Source organism: Etheostoma cragini, chromosome 1 (assembly GCF_013103735.1).
Source record: "Etheostoma cragini isolate CJK2018 chromosome 1, CSU_Ecrag_1.0, whole genome shotgun sequence".
NCBI classification, from domain to species: Eukaryota; Metazoa; Chordata; class Actinopteri; order Perciformes; family Percidae; genus Etheostoma; species Etheostoma cragini.
In genome coordinates this window covers 30,038,993-30,062,292 of record NC_048407.1, presented here as the reverse complement: position 1 = coordinate 30,062,292, position 23,300 = coordinate 30,038,993, and the positions used below count along the sequence as shown (strand labels likewise).

General features: G+C 41.2%; 1 protein-coding gene across 3 annotated transcripts in view; it reads right to left on the bottom strand.

Moving 5' to 3' along the window:
- lrp4 (low density lipoprotein receptor-related protein 4) overlaps window positions 1-23,300 on the bottom strand; it is a 117,549-nt gene that overhangs the window by 35,632 nt on the left and 58,617 nt on the right. For all 3 annotated transcript variants that reach the window (XM_034873238.1, XM_034873254.1, XM_034873246.1), the window contains exons 3-6: window positions 13,507-13,623; window positions 4,527-4,640; window positions 4,297-4,413; window positions 3,217-3,345 (exon numbers count right to left, since the gene is read on the bottom strand). In XM_034873238.1, the coding sequence (XP_034729129.1) occupies window positions 3,217-3,345; window positions 4,297-4,413; window positions 4,527-4,640; window positions 13,507-13,623 (477 nt within the window). The remainder of the gene's footprint in view (window positions 1-3,216; window positions 3,346-4,296; window positions 4,414-4,526; window positions 4,641-13,506; window positions 13,624-23,300) is intronic.

The window sequence follows — 23,300 nt, the reverse complement described above, 5'->3', positions numbered from 1 at the left end:
GAGAGAGAGAGAGAGAGAGAGAGAGAGAGGCTTCTTCTTCTAACAAAGCGCCTTTCATGTGTCTGGAGAGTCCATGCCAAGGAATGCTGTCTGAGGATGGGCCGTCTTATGCCTCTGAGGAATGCCTGCTCCCAAAAACTATCTGTATGTTTCAGACGTCTTCACGCTTTTTTTTTCTTATAAAACACTAAATGTTAGAATAATAGTACATAAGTTATCTCGTATTTACTCCTGCCAATATTAATATGTATGTATGTGTGTTCATTTAACCTTTTTGTGAGATGTTTGCAAGCTGTTTTACAGGAAGCTGCAAAGCGCGTGTCCGCAGAACAGGAAGCTTGTGGAGAGTTGCCCTGCAGACGTACACTCACCCAGCAGAGGCCTGAGATGAGCAGGACCTGCACTCTAACCGCAGAGAAGCGGTCAGATCAACACCTATGATTCCAGAAACTTCAGCAGCCTGTTTGCGTTGAGGATAATCTATGATATGTAACTAAGTCAAGTGGCTTACGTTGCTGCTGCTTACCCCTCCCCTTAGAAGCAGCAAACGTTCATGTAACTAGGGAACAACCTGAAGGAAAAGAAAGGGAACGGCAGAGATTTATAGGGATAGAGATTATTAATGCTCTTGTCTTTCTTCCTGTATTTGATGTTTTAGGTTGCTTGAACCTGACACTTAATAATACACACTATAATTTTAAACACTATCTGAACGAATGATGGTCAGAAATAATATAAAAATAACTAATGTGTAGACATGGCATAGGATGGTATACATGTCCAGCTTGTTTCAGAATCCTGTCACTGCTTAGTGTAAACAGGATTTAAGGTGTTTAAAAAGTCTTAAATGACACAGATTCATGAGTAAACCCCAAAACACATATGTTGTGTGTGAGTATGTGTGTGTGTGAGAGAGAGCGAGAGAGCGTGTTTGTGCGCGTGTTCAGCAACACCTGATTCATTTGGATCTAGTACATGCTGCAGTGTTTTCACTGCACACTTATTGAAAACATTTTTTTTTGTTTACTTTGACGCCAGCTCAACTTTCCAAAAACAAATGTTAAACACTTCTGAAGTGAGGCAGTAATTAAAAAACCTGGACGTGGGAGGAGACGAGGGAGAAACCGAAAGCAGCTCAGTCGACTAACATGACACGACAAACGATGTTACAAAACCTTGAAGCTGTGGTTATCGCACTGCAGATAAATACATCAAAGGAGAAGACACTGTGTGTGTATGTGTGAGAGAGAGAGAGAGAGAGAGAGAGAGAGAGAGAGAGAGAGAGAGAGAGAGATGTGGTGGAGAAAATGAGCGAATGAAACAAACTTGGGAGAAATCAGGGATGAGAGAATGAGGAGGGAGATGCTGAGAGATTTGTCAGCTGCAGGCAGCGTCTCCGGAGTGAGGACACCGAAACATGATAGTCTGTGTTAATCGGGACCATTGCTTCCCACTGTGTGAATGTGCGAATGTGTGTGCGAGAGTCTGTGTGCGAGTCTGTGTGCAAGTATGTGTGTGTGTGTGTGTGATACAGTGACAGAAAAGATCTAAAAGACAGGATGTTTTTCAGTTCCGACAGAAGCTGTGGAGCGGCGACCTGCAGAACGCAGCCGTTTCATGAGCTCATCCTAATCCACCGTCAACTGATGTTTTTTGCATGTATTCCTGTATAATACATTTACGACTAAAAGGGCAAAGTTAGTTATAAAAAACATTTAACCTTACAAAACCTCCAATCCTTCTGCTTCATAGATTCTGTGTGGGTGTCCTTTGGCACACATGTGAAGCCGATCAGCGTCTAAAACGAGGAGATTTGCCTTGGTTCACTGTTATATATATCACTGGGTAAACTGAATATTTTGGGGGTTTGGAACTATTGGCTGGACAACACAAGCAGCTTGATGATGTCCTTAGGCTCACAGAACTTGAGATGGGCATTTCTCATAATTATTACACACTAGACAATTAATCTGTGAATCAAGACAAAAAAAGAAATACACAGGTAAATAATATACAGTGACATTGAGGATTTAAGTGTTTGCAGTTAGTGTTGGTTGGTGCATCCACAAAACACTGAATAATGCCTGAACGAAGACTTCCTGTTCTGATGCTAAAAAATACTTTTAAACTCTAGTTGAACTAGTGCAATGGGCTGCAGAACATGAGGATGACTCGCTGCTTTGGGCACAATGTGCACCAGTGCCATTTGGGTACACGTAGGGAGAGAGTGAAGAAGAAGAAGATAAGGGATGGAGAGAGGAAAGAAGTCTTCCAAGAAGGAGAAAAAAAAACTTAACTCTCATCTAATGGCATAACAGAGGACTGATCTCCCAGAGGAGCGTCATCTCATCCTCTTGAACAAGACGCTGGTTAGAGAGCAAGGAGCTCTGCCAAGGCTCATACAGAGTACTGGATGTGTGTGTAAGGAGATAACAGCAGCTCACTGTTAGCTTTACACCAGCAGGACAGGCTGGATTAGTCAATCCACTGCAACTGTGTGTTTTTTCTTCTCTTCCATCAAGTTTGCATCTTAGACTTTCACATTTAGGATGTTTGAAGTGATATAATGTTGCCAATTATTATTACGCCACATACAAGTTTTGAAGGAAACACTCAGGAGCAGGACAACTCATTTTACATACACAAAGAAGGTTCCAGAGACCTTGATGAATAACACAGGAGATATTTCATGAATACTTATTGAAGGAAAGATTTTAGCCAAGCTGGACAGCACAATTTTAGCACCATGTGATATCGTGCGGGGCCGTCTCAACTCTCAGAAGGTCTTTTTTTAATCTCATGCTGGAGGCGTTAGGTTTAGCTGAACCTTCAATGTAAACAAAGATATTGCCAGCACTTAAAACACAGATGCTAAAGGCTAGATCAGCCAATCTCTCTCACGCATGCTTGTACGCGCACACGCACACACACTCACACACACGCACACGCACACACACGCACACACACACACCTGAATGACACCTGGGGAACAACTGTCTCAGCTTACAGTACATGGCACAAGTTCGTAAGCTGGAAATTCCGCCGCACAAGTTAAAGGAAAGACTTGAGCGGGACTGATTTATCGGCTGGTGAATTAGTGTCTGAGGGGAATATTTGCCCTTTGAGGTTGGAAGTGAACCAATACCTAGAGCAAATGTTGCGTCTTCAGAATGTTCTGAGGTGTGTTTGTGTGGGTGAGCGATGGAGAGAGCTTACAGCAGTCCGACTCGTCCGACCAGTCTCCACAGTCGTCGTCGCCGTCACAGTGGTAGATGTCCAGGATACAGCGGCCGTATGCACACTGGAACTCCTCCGCGCTGCAGGTGGCTGCCATCACATCTGAGGCTGCACAGACACACACACACGTTAAACAGATGCTGGAGAAGATGGTGCAGCAGCTGGCTGTCTGAAGCTCTTTGAAGCATCCAGTCTTCACTGCTGAGTCTGTCAGAAACACTACATGAAAGGAAAGAGAGGCTCAGCTCTCTATTGAGACAGTGAAAATGTTAACATGCTCAGCAGTTAATCAGTTCCTGTTAACATCTTACTTTCCATGCAGCTGATCAGTAACCACATTTGTCTCCTTCTTGCAGCCATAGATGTAAATCATGATGCTGCAGCCTGCAAAGTTTTTGATCAGAGAGTCTGGACTGACATTGCATCGGGGCAACAGGCTCTCTTGTGATGTTTACATTTACAAATAACATATTGTTCACATAGGAAACCTATTTATATAGAATCATTTATTTCCAGTTTCAAATTTTGGTCTGATTTTGGATTATTTTGGACGCGAGGAAGAACCGTTGCTATGAGCAATGACCTGCTACTGCTGCCACAAAAATGTGCTCTAAAAAAAAAGTTAAACAAAATTAAAAAAAAAGAAATCAGCATAATTATTATTTAACATTATATTAGATTCAGGAAATCAGGCTTCTCATTCACAAGCCACCAACAGTAATGTAAACACACTGCTAAGCTTCTCATGAGAAACATCTTTTAAAAACATTGGTTTTACCTGTAACCAATTATTTATCTGAATTGACCCAATTATAAAATGGCACTCTAATGTCTACGCTCCCTAGAGAAAGTATATACTCCGGAGGGCATGTTAAAAATAGCATACCTTTTATGTGATAGAAAACTCAGACTGATGTGTGATGTGCGGGTGACAACACCAACAACCATGTACAGTGTGTAGTTCTTTTAACTTGAGAAGCATTAAGCCCCATTTCTTACTGTGTCTTTCTTAAACAAGCACACAGAAACACAAAAACACACACACAGAGAGTAACTTACGGCAGTTTTCCTCGTCTGAACCGTCCTTACAGTCCGTGTCTCCGTCACAGTACCAGTGCTCAGCGATACAACTGCCATCTGTGCAGCGGAACTCCTTATCTGAACATTTTCGCATGTCTGGTATGGAAAAAACAAACAAAAAACTCAGAATTTATTAGATGTTTGAATGAATATATGTGCTTGCATGATGGTGTCTGTGTGTTTGTGTATGTGTAGATGCGTTTACCTACCGCACTGTTCATCACTGTTGTCCCCGCAATCGTTGTCGCCGTCACAGTGCCAGAGGCTACGGATACAGTAGCCATTTTGGCAGTGAAACTCGTCCTCCTCGCACTCTCTGGGAGCTGCAGAGAGAAAAAGAAAGAGAGGTTTCAGAGGACAGGTGATGAGGATGAAACAACAGCGAACCGCAGATAGTGTACAATAATGTGATAAGCGGCAGCTCTCCCTGAGCACTGCTGACATAATACAGTATCTACAGCTGCACTGACACTAGGGACACTGTGGTTTTTTATGAGGCTCAGAGCTGGGGAGAGGAGATTTCTGACTCTGTTAACAGGGTGAACTCTCCCGAGGCTGCAGGTCTACAGCTCAAATAGGCTGTGGATCAATCTCAGGACATAAGACGTCTGATTGACAGCTACTGCAACTCATTGAGGAGGTCTAAAAAAAAGTCTGAATGTACTGAATGTGTCTGTGTGGCTCTCTTCACGGTGGTCGACTGATCACAGTAGAAACATTTGCTTAGAACGTCTTTTTTTTTTTTTAAACCTTCTCAAGACTTTCAAGAAATGCTTTACAAAAAACACATAAATACCAAACTACTACTCCTACTACTAAAATGGGGATTCACACCCTCATGGGTCACAAAGGTTTTGGTCAGCTTGAAATGTCCAACGGTGGAAGAAGTATTCAGATCCTTTCCTTAAGTAAAAGTACAAATACCACATTGTGAAAATACTCTATTACAAGTAAAAGTCCTGAATTGACAATGTTACTTAAGTAAAAGTATGAAAGTATCAACAGGAACATGTTCTTAAAGTATTAAAAGTACCTCATGTTTTAGAAACTGCAAATGATCCAAACTGTTCTGTCAGTTAACTGAGTGTTTAATCGGATACTTATTAATACACACACACACACACACACACACACACACACACACACACACACACACACACACACACACACACACACACACACACACACACACACACACACACACACACACACACACACACACACACACACACACACACACACACACACACACACACACACACACACACACACACACACACACACAGTTGGGTAGTTTAATTAATTGTAAAACATCATATTATCTAACCTACATGTGTTTTGTGTGCAAAAATATTTTGTGAAGTAAACATATCCTAAGAGGTTTATGCCTTGACGCAGAGGTCTAGGGTTCAAATCCAACCTGTGACGGTTTCCTGTATGTCTTCCCCCTCTCTCTCTCACCCTTTCTCACCTAGCTGTACTGTCAAATAAAAGGCGGAAAAGCCCAAAAATAATTTAAAAATAATAAAATATCTTTGCCCTCAGACGAGGTTTAACGGTGTGTTGTGCAAACTAATTCATCTTAACATATCTTTTTTCAGTACAGTATATGCTTAAGAAATAGTTTGGGAGATCTAGTCCAAAAACAATCTGTAATTTGCTATGGCTGTCTTTAATTAGTGGAAATGTAAATATTCTCCATCTTGCATTCCAGAAGTTAAATGTTGTCGGTTTTAAATTGAGAAGGATGTCCCACCATTAGTTGATTCTTTGACATTATGACCACGAATAAGACCACATTATAAATTGCTAAGAGAAAGATGCAAAGGCCTTTCTTCTCGGTATGTGTTATTCCACCATATTTTAACAATCTACAGTAAAGTGTATTTACGTCCGCGCCCAAAGTTTTCTGCTCAAAAGTCATTTTCAGGAATCTACAGTATAAGCTACATTAAAACGCTGATTTCTTAACACATCCCCAGAACCTTTACATTTTAAACCGGTTTGAATTCAGGTTTGGTTGTACATCCTAACAAAGCTGAGCTTGAGCAGCTTGTTTTGTGTCTTAATTACATATACTGACAGCTACGCATTAGCAAATGTTTCAATAGAGTTAACCTTGAGACTGAAGATAAAAGACACATGTGTCACTCATACCAACAGCCGTGAGGAAGCAGTTAGACAGAAGTCACACCGTTCAGTGAACTTTCAGCACTGTGACATTGACAGTGTTTCAGTTGCAAAGCCTTTCACTTCTCCAAACAACTCTTTCACCTTGCCTCTTTAATCACACTTCCATTGATAAAAGACTGAATGCATTTTCAAAACACAGCCTTCTACTGTTACCACCGCAAATCGATGGCAAAACCCAGCCATGCTCGCCTGGGGCCGAGTACACAGGTCCGTCAAGGAGAACCAATGATGGATGGCCCCTGGCAGGAGGTAATCTATAATTTATCGTTGCTATGTGTGAGTGTTAGACAGCTGAGACAAACAGAGAGAGATAAGGATAGACAGAAACAGAAGGATGCCCACAGAATAGAGGGGCAGGCGAAGATGAAGATGAAGCTTTTCTGTATGTCAGTGAGATTTTTCATCTTTTCTCAGTTGTGTTGCATCACAGCACGAGTCAAGGCTGCTGGAGACACACTCCACTTCTGAGAGACAGGAGGCCCTAGAGCATTGTGTGTGTGTGTGTGTGTGTGTGTATGTGTGTGTGTATATATTGTAGACCTCTGTGAATGGCGTTGATTTCTGAGGACTACGGTTAACTGCTCCTCAGATCTCTGCAGGGTAAATCCAGGCAGCCAGCTAGACTATCTGTCCAATCAGAGTTTTCTGTTGCACGACTAAAAACATTTTTTAAACCTACACATGTTCCATCCAAACAAGTTCCTTCCCAGTCTATTTGGCAGTGGCACCGCAGCTTTTCTCTGGTGCTTAGCACCGCCCAAGACAATTGTGATTGGTTTAAAGAAATGCCAATAAACCAGAGAATGTTTTCCTCTAATCCGCGAATGCTGTGTGGAGTAGCCAGACCCTCCTCAGTCTGGCAAAGAGAGACTGCCTAGCATGAGAGATGATTTCATGATGATTTGACTCTAATTTAATCATTATATGAAAGACAACATACACAAAGGGGAACACCATCTACAAAAAGATTCCAACGTTATTTCCACGGTCTAGGAAAGTTCACTCCCTATTTGTGAACATGAGCTCCTCTCGATCAAAGCCAGAAATCAGAGAGGCGAGCCTCCAACTTGTGATGTTATCAAGTAGAAAGTCTGGCGTTGCGCCACAGACGGTGAATGAGAAAGAGATTTTTTTCATCTTTCCCAATTCCTAATGAATTCCTAATAAATGTGTTCTTTTTTAATGACTTTGATTCTTTTTTAATTTTACGAGCCGACTGCATCACAAATGAACTACTTTCTGACTTTTTGTGAATTTTAAACAGAGACTGTATATAATAGGTTTTAAAGCACTCCTAAGGGATGCAATGCTCTCCCTTTTCTTCGTTGAAGCCTCTGTGTAATGCGTAATGTGCTATAGGGGCCAAAACAAAAAATCTATGTCTGGTACTTTTGTCATGGTTCATGTGTGCAATAAACAGCATACTTCGTGAGAAAGTAAATCGTGGCAGAGAACTGTGATACCAATTCTAAACTAAAAAAAAATCGAGATTCGTGTTTTTCCCCGAATCATGGGAGAGTTCATGTTTTCAAAAATTTTCAAATACAACCATAGGAATAACATTCATATGGGTAGAATAACAACGAGCGTAGTTTGTCTTTAAAAGAATAACGGTTGCATTACAAAATAAGTGAGGTGAAATGAAAACAAACAGTAGGAAACAGTAGATCAAACTGAAAAAGAAGGTTTTAAGCTAACATTCAGGGCAAATTTGAGATTATTTATTATATTGTATTTGATATACTGTACGTTTAAGCGTTAATACATACATAAGCCAATAATGACATGTGGGCTGATTTATCAATTTTTCAACAAACATTGTCCAATATTTAGGCATGGACAATTCATTGCTCTACTTTCGGCAGCTAAACCTCAGGTGACTTCACCCACATCAACCTCTCCTCAGCCAGACCCCCCCACCCCCCCCATAAAAAGGAAAGATGGAAGAAAAAAGAACACTGCGGTGGGTCCAAATGGAAATGTAATTTTACGCGCATCGACAAATACACTCATTCCATCCATTATTCAACTTCTAAGAAAATAATTGACTTTCCCCCTCTCTCCCATAGTCTCGCTCCCCTCCCATCAGCGAGGTAGACAAAGGGAGGGCGGAGGTCAACAAGCCCCGAAGACGCTCATCATTCACGCAAGCAGCCAAATGTCAAAGGGCAAAGGGTGCTGGGAGTCACTACCAGGCTCCCTGCATGTGTGTATGGTGAAACGGTGTCATGTTTTTTTTTGTTTTGTTTTCTCTCTCTTTAGACTTCAAGAATAGAGAATCTCATGTTCAAACACACACAGACACACACACACACACACACACACACACAGACACACAAACACACATGCGCGCGCACACACACACACACACAGAGACACACCTCAGCCTCCGTGGTTTTTCTAAAAATCCTGACAAGTACTTCAGCTCCAGCCGAGCGTAGCGGACTGTCTCCCCGTCTCTAAATAATGAAATAAAACCACTGCATCATGGAGAGAAACAAAACATATTGGGGAGGTAAGAGACGGACCATGGTGGAAAAGTGAAGTGAAAGAAAAAAAGAGGCATGAAATAATAAGTAGTTAAGGGATTGGGGGAGGGAAGGAAATTTACTAGGCATGAAGATGAAAAATTCATAGCTGGCTCGCAGCAGACAGATCCCTCCATCAGGAAGTGATTCAGTGTCTGGCTGCTGATACAGAATATGGGTCAACAGAGGAGGAAGAGAAGAGATGACAGACAGATATGAAAAAATCATCCAGAAGAAAGAGAGCCAACCTGTACCTGCTGCACACAATAACTATGTGAGGCATACTACAAGAGTTACTAGGGAAAACAATCACTTTCAAGATTGGGATGTCTATAAGTTAGAGATCTTATTTAAAAGGACCATCTTGTAGGATTTAGGGGACTCTATTGATAAAAATGAAATATAATATCAAAATTATTTTTCATGGTTGCATAATCTCACACTCGAGGCTTGCTCAAGGGCTCCTGCTCACTTTGAGCTTCATTTTGGCTCTTCACAAACCTATGGGTAACATCACAGAGACGATGTCTATATTTTATACAGTCCATGGTTCTACGACACACTTGGAAACAAGAGGGGGGTGGGAAGGGGGCATTCAGTGGGTTGCAATTTGCATCCACATGGCTAGATTCCACTTAATCCTACACACTGGTCCTTTAATAGCTGTTAAAGCACAAAGCTGCTTAAGTCACAACGTCACAATATTTTTGTATTCACGGTAAACGGAAGTTGCCACTTTCCTTTAAAACAGACGCCACTATAAATACTGAACAAGCTAGATACTTCTAAGTAGTCATCTTCGGCTCTTGAGGCACACTAGCACATCTCAATTTCCAATTATTGCTGACCAACCGGTTAACATGTCCAAAATGTTCACTTATACAGAATTTAAGTACGTATTAAAAAAATTAAAATGAACAAATTTGCCTCGGCTAAAGGCTTGCAGCTGACCGCAGCCGCTTGCACACACACACACACACACACACACACACACACACACACACACACACACACACACACACACACACACACACACACACACACACACACACACACACACACACACACACACACACACACACACACACACACACACACACACACACACACACACACACACACACACACACACACACACACACACACACACACACACACACACACACACAGCGCTAACAGCTGTACCCATTCTGTATGATTGGTACATTGGCTGTTTGGGCCAAATAAACCCAGACTGCACAAATGGTCCAACCAATAACGTGTGGAGAAGATTTGTTTGGTTTTCTGTCTGAACACACCTTTAGAATGCAAACACAACCATGGTTCCATGAGTTTTTGCACCAATTTTCCTAGACAATGCGGTCCATCTGGCCTGCAGATATCCACCCGCTGGTTCAGGAGTCTCCTGAGCCAACTAAACACACAAAGCTTTCTTCTTTCACTTAAAAGCTTCCTATTCTGGTGTCCTCGAGCAAGTTCTTGGGTTATGTGTTTATGTGTTACGTTTTGGGATTTGTTTTTTTACCAAGATCTAAAGTTAAAGTATGTGATTTTGAGATCCATTAAAATGCAGAGCCTTTTCCGCCAAATCTAACTGTATAGCCATTTGCCATAATTCTTTGACTGGAACAAAGACATAATTTCCGCTGATTGCCTTGCAACCTCACTGTGACTTTAAGACTCCAGGGAGTTCCCCTGATTTTGATACAGTGTGCTAAGCTAAGCAATCACTGTCTGTAGATGAATACTTTAACGTACAGACAACTCCAGGAACAGCTCTGCAGCGATTGTGAATAAGCACATTTGCCGAAATGTCAAATTATTCCTTTCATAGTTTAACCAAAATTCACTTGTTCCCACGCTAGCTTTCTCTTCTGTACTGAGCAGCCTAATTAACTCCAAAATCATTTTAAACAAATGAGCCAAGCTTTTGTGAGCTAGATAAAGGGCAAACGGTTGATAAATCAAAAATACCTAACACAGATACTTCATTGGTAAGCAGGGTACGGGGTTGCTTACAAGCCCTGAGCAATCAGGGGCCCGCGTGCCTGGAAGATTTTGAGTGACAGCCGGGGCACCCTATTGCATTTCCATTACTCGCGACAAGCCCAGCAGCCCCATGTGTACTCAGAGAGCCACTGAGCAAGAGGGAGTGAGAAGACTCAAACATCTCACATTTACCACCTTGTACATGTACACATTTTTACATCAATGTATTTCTCATTAGAAAGTCGCTGAAGCGAAATTTCAGCCCAAAGTAATGAATTAAAAGAAATAATAATTATTCCCCCCAAAACCAGCTTCCTTTTTATTTTTAAAGAACTATACAAAAAACTAAATCGCAACTTCACTGTCTTCTGCAACTTCATTGTAACAAACAAAAGACATCACAACTTTCATCGCAATTATTTACAAAAGCTCCTGCAAAATCAGGCATTATGGGCCGCTATACTACAAAAAGGCTCTCAAAAAAGGCCAAAATCCTAGAGGGACTGCCTTTTTGTGTTTTTGCTTGTGTTATGGTGCGCATTCACCAGTGTTTTTTTTGTTTGTTGTGGTAGCGTAGGTTACTCCTGATTTTGTCAGTCATCTCATGTCATATGCTGTGTCTCTATGATCCTATCCTGTCCTATTCATGGTAGCCTACTCATGGATATTGCGCCGTAATCCTGCATAAGGGCCGGTGTTGGCTCATTACGCCACTGTAACAACAACACAGGGAGAATAACTGATGTTAAAATGTGACTCAAGTTTGTTATAGCTATTGGAAGACTCTTTCTGCCATGTGTTGTCTCCACCAGGTACTCATCACTCCCTGAAACTATTTCTGTCCCTGCTGAGTGTTAAGTGTGACTAAACTGAATCGCCAAACTGGCAGTGTGACTGGTAAGGACTAGTGTGCAGTGTACATGCACACGGATCAGATGGCACACATGGAGTCTTCTGAGTCATTATGGGTGTATACAGAGACTAAAAGAGGACGATGTGCTCACATAATCTGACCACTAACTCCACCAGGACTAATGGAAGAGCACACACACACACACACACACACACACACACACACACACACACACACACACACACACACACACACACACACACACACACACACACACACACACACACACACACACACACACACACACACACACACACACACACACACACACACACACACACACACACACACACACACACACACACACACACAGCCAACAAATTTGAACAGACATTAAATGCCGACATGCAGTACTTCTTTTTTGATACTCAGGGGATCCTATATTTCCCATAATGCAACAATTTTCAGTTTAGTTGAATTTTTTTAGACCATCCATGTCTGGTTAATTCACATGTTTTTTGTCCAACTCAACACCTATAGTATGTCATGTGTCAACTTTCAAGTCAGCCTCCTACTTGTAAAGGATAGAGTCAAGGATATTGCAAATTTACAACAATATCTTCCTTTTTTTTTTTTTTACTACAGAAGCGTTAAAATAGAAATGAGCCCTCATTGCTCCAGAAGTGACAAATCAAACCATTTCAACTAATTTTGAAGGAACTATACTAGGCTACAGCAAAAACCTTTCATTCTTTCCTTTCTGCCAACATGAATGCAGCATTAACTCCATAAACAGTAGGGGTGACGCCTCCCGATACGATACCATCACAATACCTATGCCACAACACGATATTATGTCGATTTTAAACATATTGCAATATTCTGCGATATTTTGCAATTTATAACCTTTTTTCCAACTTCTAATTAGTCCCAATTTCAAATGATGTCCCCAAAAGGAAACCTTTTTTCTGTTTTATCTAAAAAGATACATTTCTCTGTTTGCTCATCTCACTTCAATTGGATTGCTGCAAGATGGGATTGTCATGCAGACAACCTGACCAACAAATACATAATAAAAGATCAACCCTGCTAAATAGCCATTTGATAAGGTGAGTAACAGACATAACTGAAATCACTTTAACACTTCAAATGGTCCTCACAAAGATAGAATTATAGTACCACACCTATCTTCCAGGCAGCAATGCAAATACAACTGCAGAAGCAGTCACTCTCCTTACTTCACCCAGTGCAGGCCACATTCTGCCTGGCTAGCAGCTGAGGGGTATTTTGGGTTCAACACTAACGCACACACTCACGCACCTCCACAAATTACTGGAACAGAATAAACTAAGGGCAAATGTCAGTCGTGTGGGACCTTGGGAGTGCTGCTCTCTCACCAGTGTGTTTGTGTATGTATATGTGTGTGTGTTTGAGTTTGACAGCCACAATTCCTTTAGACTCAAAACAAACACTTTATTGCACATGGCTGCCTCAAACATCTGTCGATTTTAATAACTCATCCCCTGAGCCTGTCAGAGTATGTCAAAAGGTGAGTGTGTGTGTGTGTGTTTGAGCTGCCACTGTCTATGTATGTTTGTGTTGACAAGAGAGAGGAAGTGTTCTTACGACAGTCCTGTTCGTCTGAGTCGTCCTCGCAGTCGTTGTCTCCGTCACACACCCAGGAGCGACGGATACATTTGCCGTTGTCGCAGTGGAAGTCCAGCGGCGAGCAGGTAGGAAGCACTGCAAACAAACAAGGCCAGACAACAAGTCTATCAGCGAGGACAAACAATATGAGGCTGAAGGTAGAGGACAGTAAGCAGTTGTTTTTTAAGGAGGTATACAACAATATTAAATGTAATGCTTTTCTGTCGGTTTTGATTTTATTTGAAATTATTCACTTCTTTATTGTTATATTCTCGCTTTTAAAAAATACTGTAGTTTTGGTACTAATAGTATTCTTTTTACCCTACCATGAGAAATATGAACATAATTTTCCACAAAACCGTTTTGTCATTTGACAAAAGAAGCAAACTTTCCTAACACAAGCTGACCGTATAGACTACAGTCTAAAATGGGATAAATTTGATATGATTAAAAAATACTGTGGGCATCTAACGCTAACCCATAGATCTGACCCGACGTAAAAAACAACAAGCTTTCAATTTACAAAACATGTTTTCACGTCAAAATTTTGTCAGTATGGTAAAATGATTGAGATCCAATTCCCAGCCCTTCTGTTAATGTTAAGATGCTCATTAGTTTCAGATGATCATGAGCCATTTGGCTGAATCAGGTTTTCTGAAATGGGAATATTTGCCCGTTTTCATTGCCGTCTGTGATTATACACAGATTTTTTTCTGGATTGTTGCTTGGTAAACTCAGTCAGGTGTGATGTCGATCCAACACAGCAATTACATTTTTACAGATTTTCCCGAGTCATCACTCCTGAATGACAGCTGACTGCTGCAGTGAAGCTCACAGTTGGACAGACCCAATTTAAATGCAGCCATTTGAGAAGGTGAGTAACAGACATAATGCTATCCCTTTCCAAAACTGTATATCACTGTTAAACGTGAAATGGTCCTCACAAAGATTGAACTATAGTAGCAAACCTATCTACCAGACAGCAATGCATATACAACTGCAGAAGCAGATGACAATTAGCCATTTGGCTGAATCAGGTTTTCTGAAATGTGAATATTTGCCTTGATTTTTTTCTGGACTGTTGCTTGAACAACACAAGCAATTGCAATATGTGTGAAAAAATTTTTAGTCGTGGCACAACAAATAACTTATACTTAAAGTGAGTAAACTCAGTCAGATGTGATGTCAATCCAATACAGTGATGACGTTTTTACCGATTAACTGAATCATCATTCCTGTATGAAAGCTGACTGCTGCAGTGAAGCTCCCAGTTTGACCGACACTATTTAAATGCAGGAGGCGTTTTATCCCTGTCTCGTCTCAGCTCATCCAGAGGCTTGAGCCTGATCTGGACTCACACATCCTCCTCTGTCCCACCTCTTTACCCCGAGAGCAGCAGTGAGCTCAGATCAGCGCATTCCTCCTTAACTTCATATCCGCTCAGAATGCAGCTACTCGCTGTCTAAGCAGAGCCCCAATGACTGGCCCTTTGTCATCCGCAGACAGAGCTAATTTAATTACAGGCCAGAGAGAGAGTGAGGGAGGGAGGAAGGGAGGAGAGAAGTTAAGAGAGGAGTAGAGAGGAGAGGGAGCAGCAACTACTTACCATGGACTCTCACTCGCCTGTCAATACCAGATATGAAATATTGATCGAACAACGCAGACTTTATGAAAAATGTATGACGTCACGCAGCGAGTTAACCAGCGAGGCAGACAGGCGGACAAGTCAAGGCTCAGTGAGTGAATTAAGAAGGTGTGTGTGAGTGTGTTTGTTGGGGTGTGGCTCTGGTCTCAAGGGGACATAAAGCCCCACTGACCCACATACCTCTGTATGGATATTACATTATTCAGAGAGAGAGAGAGAGAGAGAGAGAGGCAAACAGAACTCTTTCGCTTACCCCTTATTTACCTTCTGATGAACTCTCCTTCCCCCTAATTTACACCACCATACTGGTGGTCAGGCTAAATCTGCATATACAATGCATTTCTGCAAACAATTATCTAAATTGTACATCCATTTCTTTATTTCTTTGCTTCCAGGCAGCCATTGGTTTCAGTTATATTTGGTATGATGGGAAAAGTCATGTTTAAAGATATGAAGTGTGCTTGAGATATGTCATTCTCTGTTACAAAAATAAAAGGCCACCTTTGTATTTTGGGTTTTGTTGTCACATTTTAATAACCTTCCTAGGCGGTGCATTCAAAGATGTTGGAAAAAATGAAGGTTAAGATGTCATAACACATTTAAGAAATTGACCACTGCTCCCAAATCATGAATCTCTTTACTGAAAAACAGCATTTCTGTTCTTAATCAAAGTCAACTGAAACACTGACGCATAATACAAAGAAAAGGGCGACAGAAAATTGCATCTGCAACATAAAAAAAACAACTATACATCTGATTTTAGTTTAGAAAACCTGTATATTTTGTGTTTTCTTTAGTCTTCTTATAACTGAATATCGTTAAGTTTGAAATTACCGGTTAAAGAAAAAAATATTGTCAAGTTGGGCCCTGGGAAATTGCAAATGACAAACAATCAGCAGACAAATAAATTGTGAAACGTTGCAGACTTAGAGTTTATAATATAATTGTAATTGAATGTTGTGTAAAATTCTCAAAGATTTCCATTCCCATGAAACATCCAAAGCTGCTGACATTGTTCCTTTAACTTCTAAGTTACAGTTCCGTCTCGGTTGACATTAGTGTGGCTATCACCAGACCAAGCCAAGCCCAATAGATTTGAGACTGAGCATTAGTCTGGGGAGTCTGCTCTGTATTATCTCTGCACAAGGGGCGTGACCAACGGGCATAGTTCAAATGACTCTGAACGCAGTTGGAAAGTCCTGTTTCCATTCTGTCTAACAATCTGGGTGACGTACGGGCAACAGCGGCATCAACGGGTTGCTGCGCTGTGGCAGCTATGTTAAATGTAAACAAGCTGCTTTGTCGCTTCTCTATCATCATTGTGTTAAACCCAAAGCCAATAGCTTGGTAAGGAAGCCAGTTTGATCAGTCTAAATAAAATAAGGTTTGAATGTAATATTTGCCAGAACCACTGCAATAGGGAAGCAGATTGGCAACAATCCATTATTGAAACATCCAGAAAAATGGTTCCTAATGGTTGCATGACGTTGAAACACCTCTCTTTGTCAAACCCAAGCGTCAGCAGATTCATGGCCTACACAAAAGGAGAAAAATGCTGCTATTCAACTTTTCAATAAATAATAAAGCTTATAAGTAGAGGAAGAGAGTGCTGTGTTGACACCCACACATACAAACACACACATGCAGACATAAGCAAACTGTCGCTGCACACTGCACATAAACACACTCATCCACCAGTGTTTCCTTTAGGATTTCTTATAGCAGTAGGGGCAAGACTGTCAACGAACAACAATCTTTTGAGGGACTATAGGGACACTACAACAAGTCTACAAAATGAATTCTTCATAGGGAAACCAAAACTCAAATGACTACATCTATAGACTGTTTCCAATTTATATTATATTACATTGACTCACTCACTGTTTTAATGTTTCCAGATGTTTGATATCAGGACAGTAAGCTGACAGAACTGACAAATTGAATGTTGTCCAATTAGAACGGCCCCACCAGCATGTGGAGGTAAACGGGACGGGCCCAATAACCTCTGAAAGGCTCCACTTGTTAAATTGCGATGTGAGCGGCAGCCAACGGGGGGGTGCATCACATCGACAGGATAATTTAAAAGGCAACCGCGACTACATTGTGAGTCTGCCCTATTTCTGATAACGTGGCGGCAGAGATTTGGACATGGCGGGCCGCCACTACAAAATCAACATGGAGGAAAGATTGAGGCACACAAATTGGGAGAGATGCAAATTGTATGCAAATAAATCCTCCCTTTGCTTTTGCTCTTACACACAAAAGGACATGCAGTAGGTCGGGCCTGTGTACTGGTATCTGGGGGATCAGCAGGGAGCATGCTGGGAAGGTTGATAAAGGCTCAGGGCGCTTTCTTATCACACAGATTATGCTCAGGTCAGCGCTACTCTTCTTGCTACCATTGCATTCCTCTGAGGCCCCCACACACACACACGCCTTTCTTAATCTGTATGGTTCCTAAAGAGCAACACACAACACAAAGTGGACAATGTACTCTAACTTCCTGTGAAACTACTTTCCCGATTTCCCACCACCGGCCTCATTTCTACATTTCTCAGAATCTTAAGCTGACACCAAAATTGATGATGTAGAGCGCTGACAGAATTATGCCAAAGCAAAACAACATCAAAGATGTTAGATTTCACAAGTTACTGCATTCTGGTCCATTAATTAATGTATGTAATATTGTCACATTCTCTTGAGCATATTCACACAATAGTAGTGGATTCACGTGCATCTCATTTTCCAAACTTTTTGGAAATTTTGCTTAAAACTTGCTGAAGCAAGCATGGCACCTACATCTTTGACTAGTTTATTCACTACCAAGAATGATCCTTCCAGGTGACACAAACTCACACACACACCTGGTCACGCACACACACACCTTCAACAATGGGCTTTTCTCATCAGGGCTACACAATTCCCACTTGTAGTCGCGCACGCAGACGCACACACAAGGCCTGCCTGCATTGACCATGACACTGCTCACACACAGGCTTCAGTAAGCAGGGAGATATTCTCGTACTCATCTACGCTGCTTTGAGTTTCTACCTGGACCCCAAAATAATAGGCTGACGGAGAATCTGTAGTGGGTCTGCATTGTCTAGACTCTAGAGTGACACGGATGCTGTCCAAGAGAATTTTTAATGTAACTTTAAAGGCTGTGAGCACCACAAACTTCACCCTCAATGTGGCGAAGGGTTAATTTTTAGAATCAGATATTCCAAACAAAAACAACCAAAAACAATCAGCTTCGCTCCCTAGAGGTAAGTGAGAAGATATGTTGGCGCACAAGCCCTCTAAGACTTGTCATATTTGGTTTTAATGAAAAACATCTGGATTTTCTTGACCAGAACACATTGGTTTGAATTTTCAGACAGATTGTTTGTCCCCACATTTTTAAATTGTAAAATGTTTTCAGCTCTAACCAGCTGCTGATCACTGTAGACCTCAGTAAACAGGGGCCTCTCGCGATAATAACCCAGCATCACCCAGAACATGTGAAAGAAAGGTAAATAAAACGTGTGTGTGTGTGTGTGTGTGTCCCATGTCTTTAGGAGGATTTATGTGTGGGTCTTTAAGTGGCCTTGAGCAGCAGAGTTAATGGCCTCCCCTTTGCTGTAGAGCAGCTGAATGGAGTGGCTCTAATGGGACCAATATATCTGCCTAAACACTGCTTATCACGCCGGCTCAACGGATAGGAGGATGGACAGATGAAAGAGAGAGAAAGAGAAGACTGTGTGACTGTAAAACAGATGTGGATTTCAGAGAGTGATAGAGGAGTCTTAAAGCCTATTGAGAATATTTAATCAGAAGAGCTTTAATAAAGGCTTATTTCTTCAGTCCAAGACAGGTCGGTTCACCTCCATATTACTCATCTCCACCGACTCCTCTGTGTATTTGACTCCATGCTTGATAGAAATCAACGATGATACAACACACAAACAAAAAAAACTAAAATTAAAAAAGGAGAAACCTCCCAAGAATACACCTTTTACGTGCAAAAAAACCTAAAAAGTAATACGATTTTATCAGTCGATGCTGTTTCAAGTAAGGAGATATTATCACAACTTAAAAGAGGAAGAGACACAACACATTTCTAATTGAAGACCTTAATATCACGTAGCATCAGAGATGAGGAGTAACTGTTGGGGGCCATGAAGTCCATTTTCAGTTTAGGAAAGCAGAAAATGTCCACCACTAACGCAGTTCTGCATCACCACATGTTAAACGGCTAATAATTAGTTTTTTTTCATAATTTCAAAGTATCTTTCTTGTCTTGCCACAACACCAAATCTCCATCTCAAACTAATTCCCTCTGTTCCTTCTAATGCGTCGCAGTCTCTCCCACTCCGCTCATTCTTTATTTGCCTCTCATAGCCGGCACCGACAGAGGCGGCTTATCTGATTCTGGGCAGCTCTGGTCGGTAGCCAGCGCATATTTCAGTCCGTCAGAGCAGAGTAGCCCTGCCAGCAGAGTTTTTCCTGGCAATGTGTGTGGCGGTGACCTGTGTGATGGACTCTCTCCACCCTCCTCCACCTCCACAGTAAACAGACCTCCTGCTTCATCACAGCCGCACCACCACTCTGCATTCATAAACGTGCTGAAAGCTCACTGCAGACTTATGTTTACTAGCCTTCTCAATCTGTATCTCCACCAAAGTGGTTATCATAGTCTGGTGTATCAAACTCAACCCATGTGACTGTTTTTCCATCTTTTACTTCTTTATTGACGTTTGTTTTGTATATACGAAAGTAATACAGTTGGTCAGAGTGGATCCTATTTCCCTCTGAAATGTGGAGGGGTTTCCGTAAAAATGCATCATACTCCTACTGAGGATCTGCAGACATCGTCACGAGACATTTTATTGTCCATCAAGGCAGCTAAAGCAGAAACTAATTGTGCTTGTTGCCATGACAAATCTCTGCAGGGTGCTTGACACCAGTTAGAAACACTTGAGTGCTGACATCCATACAACCCACTCATTTTCTTCGTAAGAGGCTGATTGACAGGAAATAACTCTGATTCCGTCTTATGATGACATTAGAAGACTATTATGATTAGCGGTCGCTGGATAAATGAAGTTATTATTTGTCTAATGTTGCCTTGCCCTGTCCTTTGGACACCCACCTGCAGCAGTTAATTCATCTCTTTACATAGATTATTACTTACTACTTACTGTTTACTGACCAAGGATAGGTCTACTTAGTTTGGCGTTAATAAAAGGTAGAGGTTAAAAGTGAACAAGAGGGCTTATAAAAGGATCCAAACAAGGAACAAAAGAAAACTATTTCATGGGGGGTAAAGAGATATCAACCATGAAAAAAAAAGTTTTTCCAACATTGTTATTGCTTTCCCCCCCCACACATTTTTGTCACTTTTTCAATGTTGTAGGCGAGTTTTTTGATATTTTCAATGTTGACATTTTCAGCGCTCATTTCGGTGGCCCATTTTTTTGTGACAAAAAAACGTACTGAAAACGGGTCAGTTTAACCCAAGGACAACATGAGGGTTAAAAAATATATAAAAACTTGTTGGAAAACTTAATACAAAACAAATATATGCCATGGCTGTCGCACCTTGACATCCCTTTATCTCACAATTGGAGTGAGTTGCTAAATTAAATATCCGAATGACCAAAATCAGTGTTTTCAGGTGATTACAGGTAGGCGTAAAAAAATTTTCCGATCATTGTATATTTGGATATTTCATTGTACAGGGAAACACGTTACCTTACTGTGCCTATGACAACTCGGAAATTTGACAACTGCTAGACAAAGCGACCATCCCTTAGCCAACAGCAATTGTTTTGCAACAGCTTTGATTTGCAATAATAGGGCAGTTTGAGAAGAGCAAAGGCAGTTGATAATGAACATGCACGCACACACACACACACACACACACAAACACACACACACACACACACACACACACACACCTGATTCAACCAAGTAAACACAGCTGCAGTTGTCTGTCTGGTTATGCAACATGAGATGAATGCATTTGTCTACCTCAGTCATCAGCAATGTCAACAGTTAATCTCAAGAGTTTTCATTGGGAGTGATATGATCAACAAGTGGCCGTGTTCATTCATTTAATACAAAGCTTCAAATCCTCGTGCAAGTAGACTGAAACACACCCACACAAATCAAATCAAACCTCCTTGTTATCAATAGTTGCACTTAGCAATAGCTAACCATTTCAATTTCTTTTTTAGAAGGTGCTGTGGTGTCTAGGGCTGTGACTCATGAATACCTCAAACATTATTTTCAATTAGTCCATTCATTATTTAGCCTATAAAATGTCAAAGATAATGACACGTGCATACCGCAGGTTCTCAGAGCCCAAGGTGATGTCTGCAAATTGTTTATTTTGTCTGGCTGTCAAAACTCCAAATGAAGTATGGTAGTTACGTGATTATAAATTACAGTAGTGAATACATGAAGAAAGGCAGAGCTGAAGAAAAAGTGCTTGACACACTCATTCCCAGGGCAGTTAGTGGGTGATTGATTCTTTGAGGGAAAATACATCATCTCTAGCTGCCACTTTCTTCATGTGAATCACGCAGCTTCATCCACTTGTGTTGGTTTTCCTTTCCCAAGAAGCAGCCAAACCACAGCAGCTGTAGCTCTTCTTTTTATCACTCTGATCTGCGGAGGTCACACAATGCTACTGAGAATGAAACAGTTGCTAAATTTACATATCTACCTCAGTCCTGTTCAGTGTGTAATAGGGATAGACTGACAATCGGCCCTGGCCATTTATCGTTATTGGCAGTAAAAAGTGTGCTATTCTGGCTCGGCTACAGCTCTGGGACAGTCCCTCTGCTTTGGTTTCACTCAGCACTGAGTCTGACTTAATGTCTGACTATGTTTTACTGCGTATGATGTTGACGGTTTCTAATTCCTTCAATAATTGCTTTGAAGTACTTAAACAAAGTTTTGTATTGGCGTTTGTAACATTCCAAAATCTAAACTTTGACTGAAATGTCCCATGACATGGTGCCCTTTGGATGCTTTTATATGGACCTTAGTGGTCCCCTCATACCATATCTGAAGTCTCTTTCCCAAAATTAAGCCTTGGAACAGTGAAGATTTTAATTTTCACTGTAATTGCATATCGATATTGGTTCTATGAACTGCTAATAATTGGCATTGGCTTAGAAAAAGCAGTATCCGACAATCCGTATTGATTTTCCAGAAGCACTCCAGACAGTATCAACACCAGAACTAAAAACAGCTGGATGAACAACTTGTATGCATTTCTTTCACATCTACAGCAGTCAGATTCACTGTGTTCACTCTGAAGGAATCACTGCACATGGTCAGGCACTTTTAATGACATTTTGAACATGTTTACAGACTAAAAACATGTTTAACACTTGCCCTGTTTAGGCCTGTTGGGTGCCAACGCTAGCAGGTGGAGAACACGGTGTAGGCAGAATCGATTGGTTTAGTTTTTCTCTCTACTGACAGCACTCCAAATTTACAAAAAAAACAGAGCCACGTGTTGGAATCGACCGGAATTCTCCTTTAAGGGATAGAGTTTGCTTTACAAGACAATAATTGGAGATATTTTACATCAGGACATTGCTCTTCCAGAGCAACGAGCCAAACTGTCAAGAGTTTCTGGAAAAAATAAAATGGGTAAATGGGTAAAAAGAACAGTTATTTTCATTACCGATTGTCTATAGAATGTTCTTTTTGTAATACATATTTATATTGTTCCATATAGCACTTTAAAACCTTAGCCCTTTAAAAACATAGCACTTTATCCATCACCTCTGTTGTGTTTAATTACCCACAGAACACATTTAAGATCTACTCAAACAAGCTTAGACAAGATTGACAAAGAAGGTAAAGCCAGGCCACAGGCCAACACGCTCTTTGTCTCTTTTCCTTTTTCTGTCTCTTTCTCTGCCCTCAATCAGCCTCTAACCATGTCCACTTCTGTGTGAACAAGTGTGCTTGCCTCATTTACTGAGCGGGGAGTAAATATTTAGGAAGGAGGTGGAGGAGAGGAGAGGGTGACCATTGGAAGGGGCGGATGAGGAAAAAGGAGGAGGAGGATTATGCTAATGTGTCCAAACAACTACGGCCATATCCTGAGACAGAAAGGGGGGGGGGG